The sequence below is a fragment of the Molothrus aeneus genome, chromosome 3 (assembly GCF_037042795.1).
Source record: "Molothrus aeneus isolate 106 chromosome 3, BPBGC_Maene_1.0, whole genome shotgun sequence".
Taxonomy (NCBI): Eukaryota; Metazoa; Chordata; class Aves; order Passeriformes; family Icteridae; genus Molothrus; species Molothrus aeneus.
In genome coordinates this window covers 84831116-84844755 of record NC_089648.1, presented here as the reverse complement: position 1 = coordinate 84844755, position 13640 = coordinate 84831116, and the positions used below count along the sequence as shown (strand labels likewise).

The following is a 13640-nucleotide window of genomic DNA, read 5'->3' as shown; positions in this document are numbered from 1 at the left end:
CAGCATTTTGTATTTACCATAAAAGAACACTACACTAAAATGGAACTATAATAAACATACTAATTAACAGAACTCAGTCCTAGTGAAGCATGCAAATTCATAACACTTGTACATATGTGTAATCCAAATGAAACAGTTGTTGTCTTACACATGGCAGAGCTTTTTTTTAGCTACTGTTTTCATTATGTAATATGGTGGTGTTTAAATTGTACAAGCTGTACAATACTAAAGTATACATTTGCTACCACTCACTAGTTAGAAAAGAGCTTAAATAAATAATAGATTTAAAAGGGCAAGGAGCTGACAGACCCTCATTCAGTGTATTTGTGCCAAATAAAAATTAATACCTCTTTTTATTTTAAACAACTACTTTATTCAGGTTTTATGGAGAAATCTCTAGGTGCTTTATATTTCCATCTGTTTGTACCTAGATTTTTTTATCTAGGTACAAAGAAATGGAAATATAAAGCAATTATAATGCTCTCTAGTGAAAATCTAAAACCAGATGGACAGTTTAAATTGAGATCTGTTTGTTATTTCTCTGACAAGGAAGTGTCTGGCTATTTCCTATGCTACCATGTTCACATACACAGCTTAGTTACAATATTGAAAGAATTCCTTAAACGCATAGTACTTTAAAACTTCAGTAGTTTCTTTATTCATCTCTGAAGGTTCTTCTGGGCAAAGCCCCTTACTGGTTGCTTTGAGTGGAAATCATACTGGGCGACTGAACTTCACAAGCAAAATGAATCAGCTGTATCTCCGCTGGTCAACTGATCATGCAACCAGCAAGAAAGGATTCAAGATTCGTTACTCAGGTAAATATTCATGCTTTCTCTTAAATTATATTTTGTGGATATACTGTTGTCCACTTCTAATATAATGTCTGTTTCTCTGAAGATAATTTTTTATAGTGTTTATTTTAAGGATGTTAAATCATTCTGTTTTAAGTTAAGCACAGAACTTGGTCTCTCCATTTTTTCCCAGTGTGACAGACTTCTCCAGATTAATACTTCTCCAATTTATACTCCTCTCTGCACCTGTTCTCTTGTCTTATCAGATCCGGAGAGAGGCCTTTCAGATATAGTGGTAGGGATAACCCTTAGACTTTCACAGAAGTACTCAGAAGTGAGAATTTTTGATCTTCATTAGTGGTGCACTACTTCAGCTGCAATTCAGTACACAATTATTAGGTTTCCAATTTCCCAGAGCTGCAGTTCACAACTCTCATTATTATGTTTTTCTTCATGTACAAATAAATGAAAAACTGAGGGGGTGGAAAAAAATCCCTCATTTCTTCAACAGTCTGTATATGAATCTGGTAACATGAAAATATGTAACTAGTCTATCTAAATAGTGCTAAAATTATTTCCCATATTAATAACAAACATCAAGAAGAAATATATTGCAGTACTAGATTATGTGTTATGTGTAGACATATTGACCCTTACTCAGTTTGCAGCCATATTGCTGCTAAAAGGCTTGGCTAAGGGATCATTTACATGATGTGAATAGTATGTGTGAGAGAGAAAGGTGATAATTGCTATCATTAACACTTGCTTCTTCTGTGTTTGGATTTGATTAGCAATGTAAAGGATCTGTGAGTTAATTTTTGAAGGCTAAATATTGTCAATAAAAATTTAGTAGAGAAAGGAATACTAAGAATGTTTTAGCAGAACACTTCATGAAGTACCAGGTATCTCCCATTTAGTCATGGTAAATGTTCTTAGGGTGACCGTTTTTGGGAAGCTCATTCCTTTTATGTACCATCCATGCTCTGCCTGTCTAATTTCTGGAAAGTTTCTCTTGTTACTGAAATGTAAGATCAGGGCCCAGCTCAGAGCATAATTATGATTTTTTTGGGGATTTAAGAACTAAGCAGAAACTGTTTGCAGTCAGGAAAAAAAATCACTAAAAGCATCATCTTCACCTGCATTTTTGGATAATTACTACAGACAAATTGAAGCTGAGGAATGGGGAAAAGATTTTTTTCAAGCATACTGGATATTAATATAGGTTTTTATAGTAAAAACGCAATTGCAGGACTTAATAGATAGATTGAGAATGTGCAAGAGGGAACAAAGAGAACCTGTCACATTGTAGCCCTCAAATGTGTGACAGTGAAAGGAGCGGGCCTTCATTCATTAATTCAAAGTGAGGAAGCAATATCAAGGTTCCATGAATAAACTTCATGTGAAGGTGTTGGTTTGTAAGTATCAAATTATTAAGGAGGCTGATTTTTGAGGAATGGCAAAATATTTTAAACCTTTGCATGTACACAAAACATGTTTTGCAGTACTGAAGAAGTGGTGTGTAATTGCTAGGCTCAATTCATCAATTATTATGGCACTAGCTATGACTAACAATAAAACTGGGGGACTAGAGAGAGATATGCAATCCTTATGGCTATGTTTTTGGAACAAACACCAGTTTAGCTTTTTCCGCTTCACTAACAGTCAGTGCCTGCATTTTTCTCTAAACTTCTGTCCATTTTACATGAGATTCAATGGAAATAATCAGCATGAAAGAAGACTAACAGTGAGCGGCAGCATAAACAATTGGATTTGAATCCTAATGAGGGAGAGCAACATCATCAAAGTAGGAAAAATACAAGATCCCAAAAAGGCTATTGATACTGTGGCAGCTGTGACTGAGCCAGCAGGCTTCCTCATGATGAAAATCCTATTGAAATGAATTACTGCCCTCCCATAACCTTTCCTTTCTTCTCCAGCTATGCCTGTGCACAAAATTTTGTAAATTGTCATTTTGTTACAGCTAGATTTCAGTTGTAGTTACAAATTTTATTCACTGTTAAAAACTGCTAGAAGCTTTCATGAGAATGCTTAATATTTTCTTTAGCATTCAACCTTAATTGTGTAAGCTGTTTGCTTAATATTATGTTTGCTATCATGTAATATAAGACTTATTGCTAAATCTCAGTGGAAAAAAGCTGAGGCATTAAAGCAGACAGGTATTCTTTTAAGGGCTTTGACATATTATACCTGCACTAGCTTAGATTTTAGTCTAAATTATACATTTCCTAACTGCACTAATGCCTAGATATTAAATCATCTCTTTCTTAACCTACAGAATATCTGAATAGCATCCCTCAATAATTTATAACCATGCATACACATTCCTACCCAAGCAAGCTAGGGAAAAGTATAACTAAGAAAAGGTAGATTAATCGTTTTTTTGGGTTTTTTTTAATTATTGGTAGAAGGATTGAAAGTGCACTACAGTACCTGGCATAACTTCTGGAGGCACATGGACTTGGGAACCAGATGGGGACTTCCTTTGCTATTTTTCAAATTGCCATTGCTACTATAACAGTTACATGCTTTTGTTTAACTTTTGGTTATTCATTCAAAAGTAAATAAGTCTAGTGGTTACTAAGCTAATTTGCAATTTCCTGCCAAAAGCACTATTTTTTCTTATTTCTCAGGTTTAGGTGGCCAGGTTTTTGTAGCGGGGGGCTACAAGTATGGCCTCTTTGAGAAGCTGCTAGAGGCTTCTCCCATGTCCAGAAGAAACGGGTTCAGCTGGTTCCAAGATGGACCTGCAGCTGGCCATGGATAGTGGTAGTGCCTCTGCAATAACACACTTAAATATACATGTAAATATACATGTATATATATACATATATATATATATATATATATATGTGTGTATATATGTATATATAGATATATTTGTATATATACACACTCAGCAGCAGCTAGAAGGAGTGAGAATATATGAATGACAACTCAGCAGAAACCACGGTTGGTGAAGATGGAGGGGGAGGAGGTGCTCCAGGCACCAAAGCCAAGTTTCCTTGAAGCCTGTATTGCTCTCTAACCCTAGCATACCACTAAGGCCCACCCAGCTGCTTGCTCACTCCCCACACAGCAAGATACAAGATGGAGCAGAGAATCAGAAGAATAAAAACGAGAAAACTTGTGGGATGAGATAAACAGGTAAAGTTTATTAGGTAAAACAAAAGCTGCACATTTGCAATCAAATCAAAATAAGGAATTCATTCACCACTTCCCGTTGACAGGGGTTCAGCTATCTCAAGAAGAGCAGGGCTACACCAGCCTTAATGGTGATTTGAACATAACTTGCAACACTGGTCCTTCATTCTTCTTCTCATAGCTTATATTGTTTGTTGGTCATGACACCATATCTTATGGACTGTCTCTTTGGTCAGTTGGCGTCAGCTGTCCCATCTGTGTCCCCTCCCAAATCCCTGTGCATCCCCAGCCCCCTTGCTGGTGGGATGGTGTGAGAAGCAGAAAAGACCTTGCCTCAGTGTAAGCTTTGCTCAACAGTGACATCCCTGTATTATCAACACTGTTTTCATCAGAAATCCACAACACAGCCTCACAGCCTTAGAACCTTTGAAAAAAATTAATACTCTCCTAGACAAACCAGCATACCTGGGAAAAGAGGAGGGGAAGGAGAGAGCAGGCAGAGCAGAGGCTTTTCACAATTTGGTTTGATATCTCATTATCTTACTCTGATCTGATTGGTAAGAAATTAAATAATTTCCCCAAATCAAGTCTGTTTTGCCTATGACAGTAACAGCTGAATGATCTCTCCCTGTCACTATTTCAGCCCACAGGCCTTTTGTTATATTTTCTCTCCCTTGTGCAGCTGAGAAGGGGAGCAATTCTGCAGCTTTGGTGTACACCTGGCATCCAGGCAGGGTCAACTCAGCACACTTTTATTATGTTGTTTTAACCTCTTAAGTAATTGCAAGAAGCTTAATTCTTCACCACTCTTTTCTTGTTATTTTTAGGCTTTGGACATGTTAAACAAGTGTTTCTACTCTCTCTCTATTTCAATTTAGAATAAAAGAATATTGATTAGTTTGTTTACATTTTCCAGTAGATGGTTAGAAGTGACAAGGGAACTGTGTGAAGAAGTTCATCAGACTCTGTATAATTGTTTCTTCTCCAATTTGTAAACTTTTAGGTGGGTGATTTGCACAGCAGGAAGGTCACAGTGAAGTACTGTGAATCACAAAAAATATTCAGGATGATTTATAAATGTTGAACCGCTAGTAAGAATAGCTGCCATATAAATAGCAGGTTATTTAGTCAGATATTTATTTTGCAAACATTCATAACTATATCACTAAAGAGGGAATAGGTCTTTGAAAATTTATCTTGTCTTTTCATGTTGTTTATTTGTTAGATATAAAATAAAATGCAAAAGAAAAAGAATGACAGCCTGATCCCTTTTTGTTGCTTGGTTGAGTATTGTTCTCCATTTTAATCCTGTACATTTTAAAATGAAAAGTAACATATGGAATGGATGGTCCATTCATTAAGGAAATGGTTTAGTAATCAGAAAACATATATTTAGTTTTCTTATGTGTCCTTATCTACTTACTTTAGGCAGTGTCCAATTTCTTATCTATAAAGTGAGTATGACAGTAGCCCTCTACTACAGAGGATATTTAAAGAATAGCGGCACAAAGAGATAAGATTCTCCAGTAATATGATGAAGACAATTAAGTATCCAAAAGGGAAACTTATAAGGAGGGAGTGTACTGAGGTGTGAATTTTTATTTCTCAACATAAAATCTAGCATGTAAGGTGAACAAATCATTATGGTATCTGAAGAAATTTTTTTCATTTATTTCTAATTTCAAATATAGTGCTGTTTCTGTGAATACTTACAAATATCTTCTCCATATTAGTTTTTTTGACTACTGATCAAGGAAACTGCTGGGAAATCAAGTCCTTTGCTAAGATTAGTTCTTTGATAAAATTTTGTAGATTCCCTGTAGAGAGTGAGTTCTACAAAATCATCTGGGAGGGTTGGACATGGAATTTTTAAAGAATTTTAATTTTTAATTGGGAGTCATTTAATTGAAGTTCCCTGAGACAGAGTGTCTCAAACAGCAAAAAAGTCCCCTCAACATAAATATTTAAATGTTCCAGCTACTAAGAGAATATGCTTTGTTAGAGTGTGGTCCTGCAAATACAAGATCAGTGTTTATAGGTGTTGCTGTCCACCCATCCATCGACTAGTGATATGTGATTTAGCTGGCAGCTATTACCCTGTTGGTATTCAGTGGCAAATTACAAAAGTTCTGATGCTAAGTTAGCTGAATGTTTTGGTTATAAGTGAGCTGAAAATGTTCAGTATGTTGCTTTACAAAATACACTGTTATCTAAGAGGTCCTGAAAGGACATGGATGATATGTCATTTGGAAAAGTAAATTAAATCTATAACTGTAAAATTGCTTCAGTCACTGGAATGGTCATAAAAGTTTATCACATTTTGTGGTAAAACATTGTCATTCTGAGATGAGAACACTCCTGTGCGATTACACCTATTTCAGCTAAGCCTCATAGGATTCCAGGATGAATTCTCCCAGAAACTGGCTGGGAGAAAACCAGCATTTTATCACAGTGGTCCTTGGCACAAGGCTGCAGTATTTTATGAGTGCACTGTATGGATTTCTGCTTAAGCTCAAAATTTTCACTCAGCTTACATTATATGTAGTTTTCAGTCTGACATTCTTCAAACATTTGCTTACACTTCAGGTCTTCAGACATTTATTTATTGCTTTTTATGTGGTTCTTCTATTAATGTCAGTTCCTGATCCTAGAAGTTATGTGGGTTTCATCCTGGGCTCTGAAGGGAGTTCAGTTTAAAGAACAGATTAAAAATTACCAAGATACAGACTAAGAAGGGACTTGTATGTAGACTTATCACTATTCCTTTACTGTATCAACAAGTGTATTTTTCAGAGTAAAATAAAAATCCATCTTCAGAATTTTTAGATAATTTGCTAAAAATACTTTTCTTCTTCTCATGCTATCTATAGCTTAGACATAATACATTGCTTGGAGTATCAGCCTTTTCTATCCATATCATGCTGTCTTGGCAGCACAGAGTACTATAGTCTTAGTAGGACTTTTACATGGATGTGGATTACAGGCACCGCTTACCTGTAACCTACTGACTTGCTACTACTTTAAAATGTCATTAATAAGAATTTCTGTAAGAGTGAAAGATGGATCTGATCTAGGTTGGATGAATGTTTTAAACGTAAGTTATCCAAACATACATGGTTTACATCACAAAATGTATGTTATGTGTGTCAGAAACACTCTTAACAGTCATGAAAGTGTAAAGTTTGGCACTCTGGGAGCACAGCCCCTTTTCTGATACATGGGACCTTTTCTGTACTATCTGGTGAACTTTTCATTCTACTTCAAGGAATCCACTTCACTTCATGTAGTCTCATTCATCATACCTTTTGTCCCAAACTTTATACCCATTATGGTCAAAATGCCTCTGCCAAGACAGTCTAGCTGTGCTCCTCAACCCTTCTTTATCTCCACCCCTTTTCCAACCCTCCCTACAAATCACAGTCTACTTTTAGTGGTAGAAAACATAAGGTTTTTATTTATCCAACTTTTATCTATCTTTCTTTCCCATCTAGCTTAACATCTTTCTCTTCCTCTTCACAAAGACACCCCTAATTTGTTATCCTCCTCCTTCCTGTCTTCTGTCTCTGATCTTTTCTTTCTTCGTGTCCCACTAGTCAGTTTCATTTGATTTAAAATTTTTTTCTTTCACTGAATCATATTTTATTCTGAACACAATGTCAGTTTCTGATTCATCAATCCTCTTGGTACCACTACTAATGGCTAACCAAGTACTTCTTTTTCTCTCATTTTCATTGCTTTCTCCTGGTCTCCAGTCCCTCCCTTCCCGTTTCTCATCTCTTTGCACAATCTGTCATGGCTACTCTTCCCCATGGCTCTTATATCAGCACCTTCATCTCAAATACTCTTTCTCTCCTTTCTCCAGTTATAACCTCCCTATTCTCAAAACACTTCTGTTAATTTTATATTCACACTTGAAAGTCTGTCTTTAACTTTCACAATGGCAGATGACCACAAAGCTTTACTGAGGCATCTCGTTTTCCAGACCTCTTCCCTATTTCCTACAGGTCCACGAAGCTGCTGCCACTCACCCACCTTGGGTTGTCAGGAAAAGTAAGCATTAGTAACGGTAGGCTGAAGAGATGGTTGAAAGCAGAAAATATACAGGGGTCATCAAGGTAATGATGACTCATCCTTTCCTCATCTGGAAAGAAGGATATAGTTTTCTGTAGAATATCTGCAACAGTAAACTTCAGAAATTAAGTATTTTTAAATGGATGTTGAAGTAAATTCTGAGTGATATTGCTACTTTGTCTTCCTTCTTGTTTTCTTCTATAAATTTCTTAATTAAAAAGACTTTTTTTTTGCCTAGGTCCTCTCTGAGCACCACTTGATTCATTGGAGAGCTTAAACCATGCTTTTGGGCTCAAGGCATTATTAATTGCTATGACATAAGCAAAAATTATGACTGATAGATTTCCCCTTTGGCTCCCAAGGAAATTTTCAGTATTTTGACATCATTCTGTGTATTTCAGCAGCCTGAATATCCCATATTTCATGCCATTTTAAAGATTCTCTCTCTGGATAGTCATATATATTTATTGTTGTAATCAGCCACAGCTAAAGCATGGCAATAAATACCCTGGCAATCAGAACGTGAAGTTTAACCTGTTATGCTAAAAATCTATTATGCATTAAAAGACCTCTTCTTTTATATCTAGCCAAGAATTTACTGTTAGAATAACAATGTTAGCAGTTTAATAAAAGAATTAATAGTCCATATTAAATGGTTATAGGAGGAGATAGAAAAAAGGAGACATGAAAATACTATACAGAAAAACAATATGGTTAGAAATTTTATACAATATTGCTGGGCTACCGAGAAATATTTTATATCTAAAATTGCAGTACTGATGTAATAAATTTGGAGTTTTTTCTGAATTGCATATTTTATTTATGACTCACCATCTTTTCTTAAGATCTAGGATATTTAAAATTAAATAGCACTTAAGAGGTTACTGCAGCTGATTTTAGAGGTCTTAATCTGCTTGGTTTGCAATAACAATCTTATTTATTCTTCAATATGTTAAAAGGAAAATTAAAACCATGTTTATTGTGGTTCTTTAAATGCCAAGTCCCCTTTTTAAAGAGTAATTTGATAATAATGTAATTTAGGCAGACAAGTGAGTGTCACCATGCTTATAAAGGACACATGGGGACATGGCCCCAAACAAATCTTTTTACTGAACCATCCTGGCTTATTAATTTTCATTCTAGTTTTAATTTTTTCCTTTATGATTTAGTAGGGGTTTTTTTCAGTTAATCCCCAAGCAAAAGAATGTACAGAAATAACATTTTGAGTAGAAATAATGTTGCTTAATTGAGAACTCTCTAGTATAATTTCAACAGATAATATTTTTTGGTATCTTGAATGTTGGACTTAGCTTTGCTGCTTATGTTGGGTGTTATTACTAGAAATATTGACTTTGATATACTGCATCTAAATCTAGACATTTAAAGCAAATGTTTTGGTTAGGAATATAATCAACTCTATGATCTCTGTCAATGAACAAAAGCATTCTTCTTTAGATGGTAATTGATATAGTAGGTGCACCATCAGGTGACAAAATGTACATTAAAGATAAAAATTTAAAAATAGAGCTAAAAGTTGAAAGCTGTATACCCAAACCTGTAATTATGCACATGTGAAAATAAAGCAACTTCTACTAGATAATTGTCTGCAGAAATTAAAATTAATATTGCAGTATATCTAAGACACATTTCAGTATTATGGAGGGAGTATTCCAACAGTCGTTGAAGTCTCAGTCTTATTGGTATTGATATTTAGTTCTCAGTGGAGTTCAACAGTGTCTTCTCTGTGAAGAATGTTTGTAGGCTTATTTCAGTGGTGGATGTGCAGTCAGGTTTATTTTCAGAAATAAATTTTCATGATCCTGCCATGCTGCTTCTGAAAAGATAATCTCAGTAAGCTTGATACCTGCTTCCAATACACAGTGACTTGTACATCAGCAGGGTGTCTAGGTAATTTTTTCATATTGCTTTTATCCAGTGATAAATGTTTTCATTGTACAAACAGATGCGTGTTACAACTCTCTATATAGTGTGTCAAACTATACTGCACTTCTGCTTGATCTGGGTCCAGTTCAGGTATCCATATTCCATCTTTACAGAAAGCTACTGCAACCTTATTTTAAGAAATGGTCTTTATTACTCACTTTTTGACAAAAAAAATTGTACTTTTGCTTACTCAGCATATATTAAAAAAAATCAATTTTTATGTAACAGATTCTCGAGGACAATGCTGGTCATGAAAACCCCTCTGCAAAAAATATTAGTAGAGTAGTGATTAAAGTTAAGCAAGGTTTACTTTCATTTCAAAACTCAAACAGGTACATTCTGTCTTACTTCATATGTAGTGTAAATTCAACATTTAAGAAGTTGCAATCAGTTAAGTTACATGCTTTTTGTAAAAGTTAATATACTTGCCCATAACTAAGAGAGAACAGGTACAAAAAATTAACTGCATTTTAATCTGAAAGAAAGCATCTGAAGAATCAGTGTACCATTATTTGTCTTATAAATTTTTAACACATTTGACAAAATGTTTAAACTTTGACGTACATGTCTAAGTGCACTGAAATTTTTTAATAAAGCTGTTTCTAGTTGTTTTTGAATATTTTGTAGCTCAAAGAATAATTTTAAATACAGTTATCATATTTGAAGTAGAATGTTTATTAAGTGTGAGCGAACTTACTGAACAATCTATATGCTTCATGATTGTAGCTTCCTTATGTGAAGCAGTACAAACTGGTTTTGATTATAAATTTTGTTTTTGAACTTCATGATGTTTCTTTATAGGTAGTCTGAATCTTCACTGAAGATCCAAAAGTACTGTAAAGGTTTCAGAATTTATTTTAGTGGCATTCAAAGTTTTTACGTGTCATAAATAGTCTTAATTTTGTACATTAAGTGCACTTGATTTGTTTTTTAGTATGTCTGTTTTTTGGTTTTTAGCTCCTTATTGCAGTTTAAACCCTAATTTGAGGAATGGTGGAATTATAAATAAAACGGGTGGTCCTGCTGGAAGCAAAGTTCGCTATTACTGCAAACCTGGGTATAGAATGATTGGTCACAATAACGCGACATGCAGGCGCTACCAAAATGGAATGTACCAGTGGGATTCTCCTGTGCCAATCTGCCACGGTAAGATAATGCTTTCTTCTTGAGCAGGCTTCTATAATTTCGTTGTAAGGCTGTTTGACAAAACAAAGATGCAGCATTGTCAGTAGTGCTGTATGCCAAGAGAGACACTCACATCATGACCTGATCCAAACACACACTGACTTGTGTATCTCATATGTGCAGGGTTGAAGTTTTAAAAAATATTCATGCAGTCAAATACAGACCAAGTGAAAAATATGTCTTCAGTACTTCATTCTTTAGTAATGTACATACCTATAAACAGACCACAGGTCATTACATTGTATTACAGAACATTTTAAAAAATAATTAGTTATAAGGGATTGCTTTATTATTTTAGAAAATATTATTTTATTATTTTAGAAAATAACATTATAACCAGTTCTTTAAAGACATAATTTTTAACTTCTTTTCTCTCTTTTTTTTTTCTTTTATTTTTGTTTTGTTTTGTTTTATTTTGTTTTTACTATCCTGAAGCTGAACCAGGTTCTACTTTAACTTGCTGCTCTTGTTAGTAGTTGTTACTGTTTGTCAAATGTATATGCCCCATCCCTGGAAGGCCAGGCTGGATGGGCCTTTGAGCAGCCTGGTCTAGTGAAAGGTGTCCCTGCCCATGACAGATGTTTGGAACCAGATGGTCTTTAATGTCCCTTCCTACCCAAACTATTCCTTGATTCTGTGATAATATCAGGGACCTGGGGAAGAGAAAGAAGGCTGCAAATTCTACCCATATCATATATGGCCTATTCAAACGTGTCTGCTTCTAGTCTACTTTATTTATGGAATGAAATTATAGTAGCATTCATATTTAAGAACATGATTGATTAAAACTTGCATTTACTTGTTCTTAACATTGTAAGACTTTAGTTTTTATGTCTTCTTCAAGAAAATATTTTGCTTGATGTTCCATCTCAGTGATGGTTCAGATATTTCTAAAAAGACCATAAGATAGAAGTACGAAAGTTTTATTCTGTGATTTAGAAAAGAAAAAAAAAAAGGCCAGCTGAGATTTGGCGTGATGCTTACTCTTGAGAGTGTGCTATTTGAAAGAAAAGTAAAAAGCTGCAGAAATTTGGCTACAGTTGACAGTTGAAGAACTTGAAGGAACCGGGTTCCTATCTTCTATACAGAGTAATTTGGTAGCTAAATATTTCTTCTGGATGAGCATTTTCCTGTTGAGAAGGGCCATGTGGCTATATCCCTATCAGTCCAGGGAGAAACTCAAACTGTCAGTGTGCCACAAGCAGGACCTGTGTATCTGTGCTTCCAGAATCCAGGACGTCTTCTAATCTCATATGCCATCATGTTATATGGTAATATAATGCCACATATATTCCATATATGATTTGATATGGCATGTGATTCTGTTTGATCTTCCTGAAGGTCACTAAGTTATGGGAGAATCTGTGTGTGATCTGCATGTGAAGTAAATTTAGGCACAAATGCTGCTTTTGGACTTGAACTGCATTTTAGGTGCTGTTTCTGGCGCTGGCATTGAAAATTCAGACACTTTGCACTAAAGAACCTGGAATAATGACTAGGCCTACAGCTTGAGATCAGCAAAGTGGAGGATAAAATTTTGTTCCAGATTAAAACAAAATTTTAAAATCTGTATGTGGGACAAAGTTTTGATTCATTTGCTTAAACATGAAAGTCTAGTGTCATTTTCAGTGTCCTGAGGTGTTTTACCTCTCCTCCATCCACTAGTAGAGAAAGTTGTTTTAGGTATTAGGCTTGCAGGATGTCTTGGAGGCCTAACAATCTCAGGGAACAATGGGAAAAGAAAAAACAAGCCCCATCTGCCTAAACTGTTGTATTTGATCGGGTCAATACTGTTGCTGAAGCTTTGAGAGCTATTTTGCTGGCTATCTGGCAGGTGTCTTTTTTTAAAAGGTAAAGAAATTTTTTCATCTCAATCTGGACCTCAGTTACTTTAAGCATGTGAGGATGGAGACAGTATTCTGTGTGTAGTTGTTAGACTGGGGGAGGTGGGGCCATAAATTTAAGGCGGCCCTGTAGTTTACTTTTCTCCAGAATTTAAAATCTTGTGATTCCTCAGCTGTCACAAGTTCTATGAAAATGTATCCCTTAGCTTTCTGCTACTTATCTAGCCAGACTATATTAGCTTTCTACTGCTACTTCCACTATTGTTCAAATATCAGAGTTCTGTAAAATGAAAATACAACTCAGCACATAAAAATTCTTATATAGTTAATTTTTTTTATAGTTTCTCTCATTTGTTAGAACAGTATAATGTCAAGAGTTTTCTTTTAGATTTTTAGTTTTTACATTTTATGTTCACAATTTTCTGTTCACAATGGCACCGAAAGTGTTTCAAATTGGCCATTCTAACCTTGAAAATTATGTCCATACATAATGCAGTTTGTGAATGCAGAAAAAAGTTCTTTAAACAATTTAAGAAAAACGTCCCCACTTTTAAGGACAAAATGAAATAATTCACAGAAAGGAGGAGGGAAAATGCACAGATGTGCAGGACTCGATATAGCATCCCAGGACTTGATAGTG

The 13640-nt window shown here is 35.1% G+C and overlaps 1 protein-coding gene across 1 annotated transcript in view; it reads left to right on the top strand.

The window, feature by feature from the left end:
• CSMD1 (CUB and Sushi multiple domains 1) overlaps positions 1 to 13640 on the top strand; it is a 1074877-nt gene that overhangs the window by 982688 nt on the left and 78549 nt on the right. Inside the window, exons 48-49 of the mRNA XM_066547292.1 lie at positions 672 to 818; positions 10929 to 11117. Coding sequence (XP_066403389.1) covers positions 672 to 818; positions 10929 to 11117 — 336 coding nt within the window. The remainder of the gene's footprint in view (positions 1 to 671; positions 819 to 10928; positions 11118 to 13640) is intronic.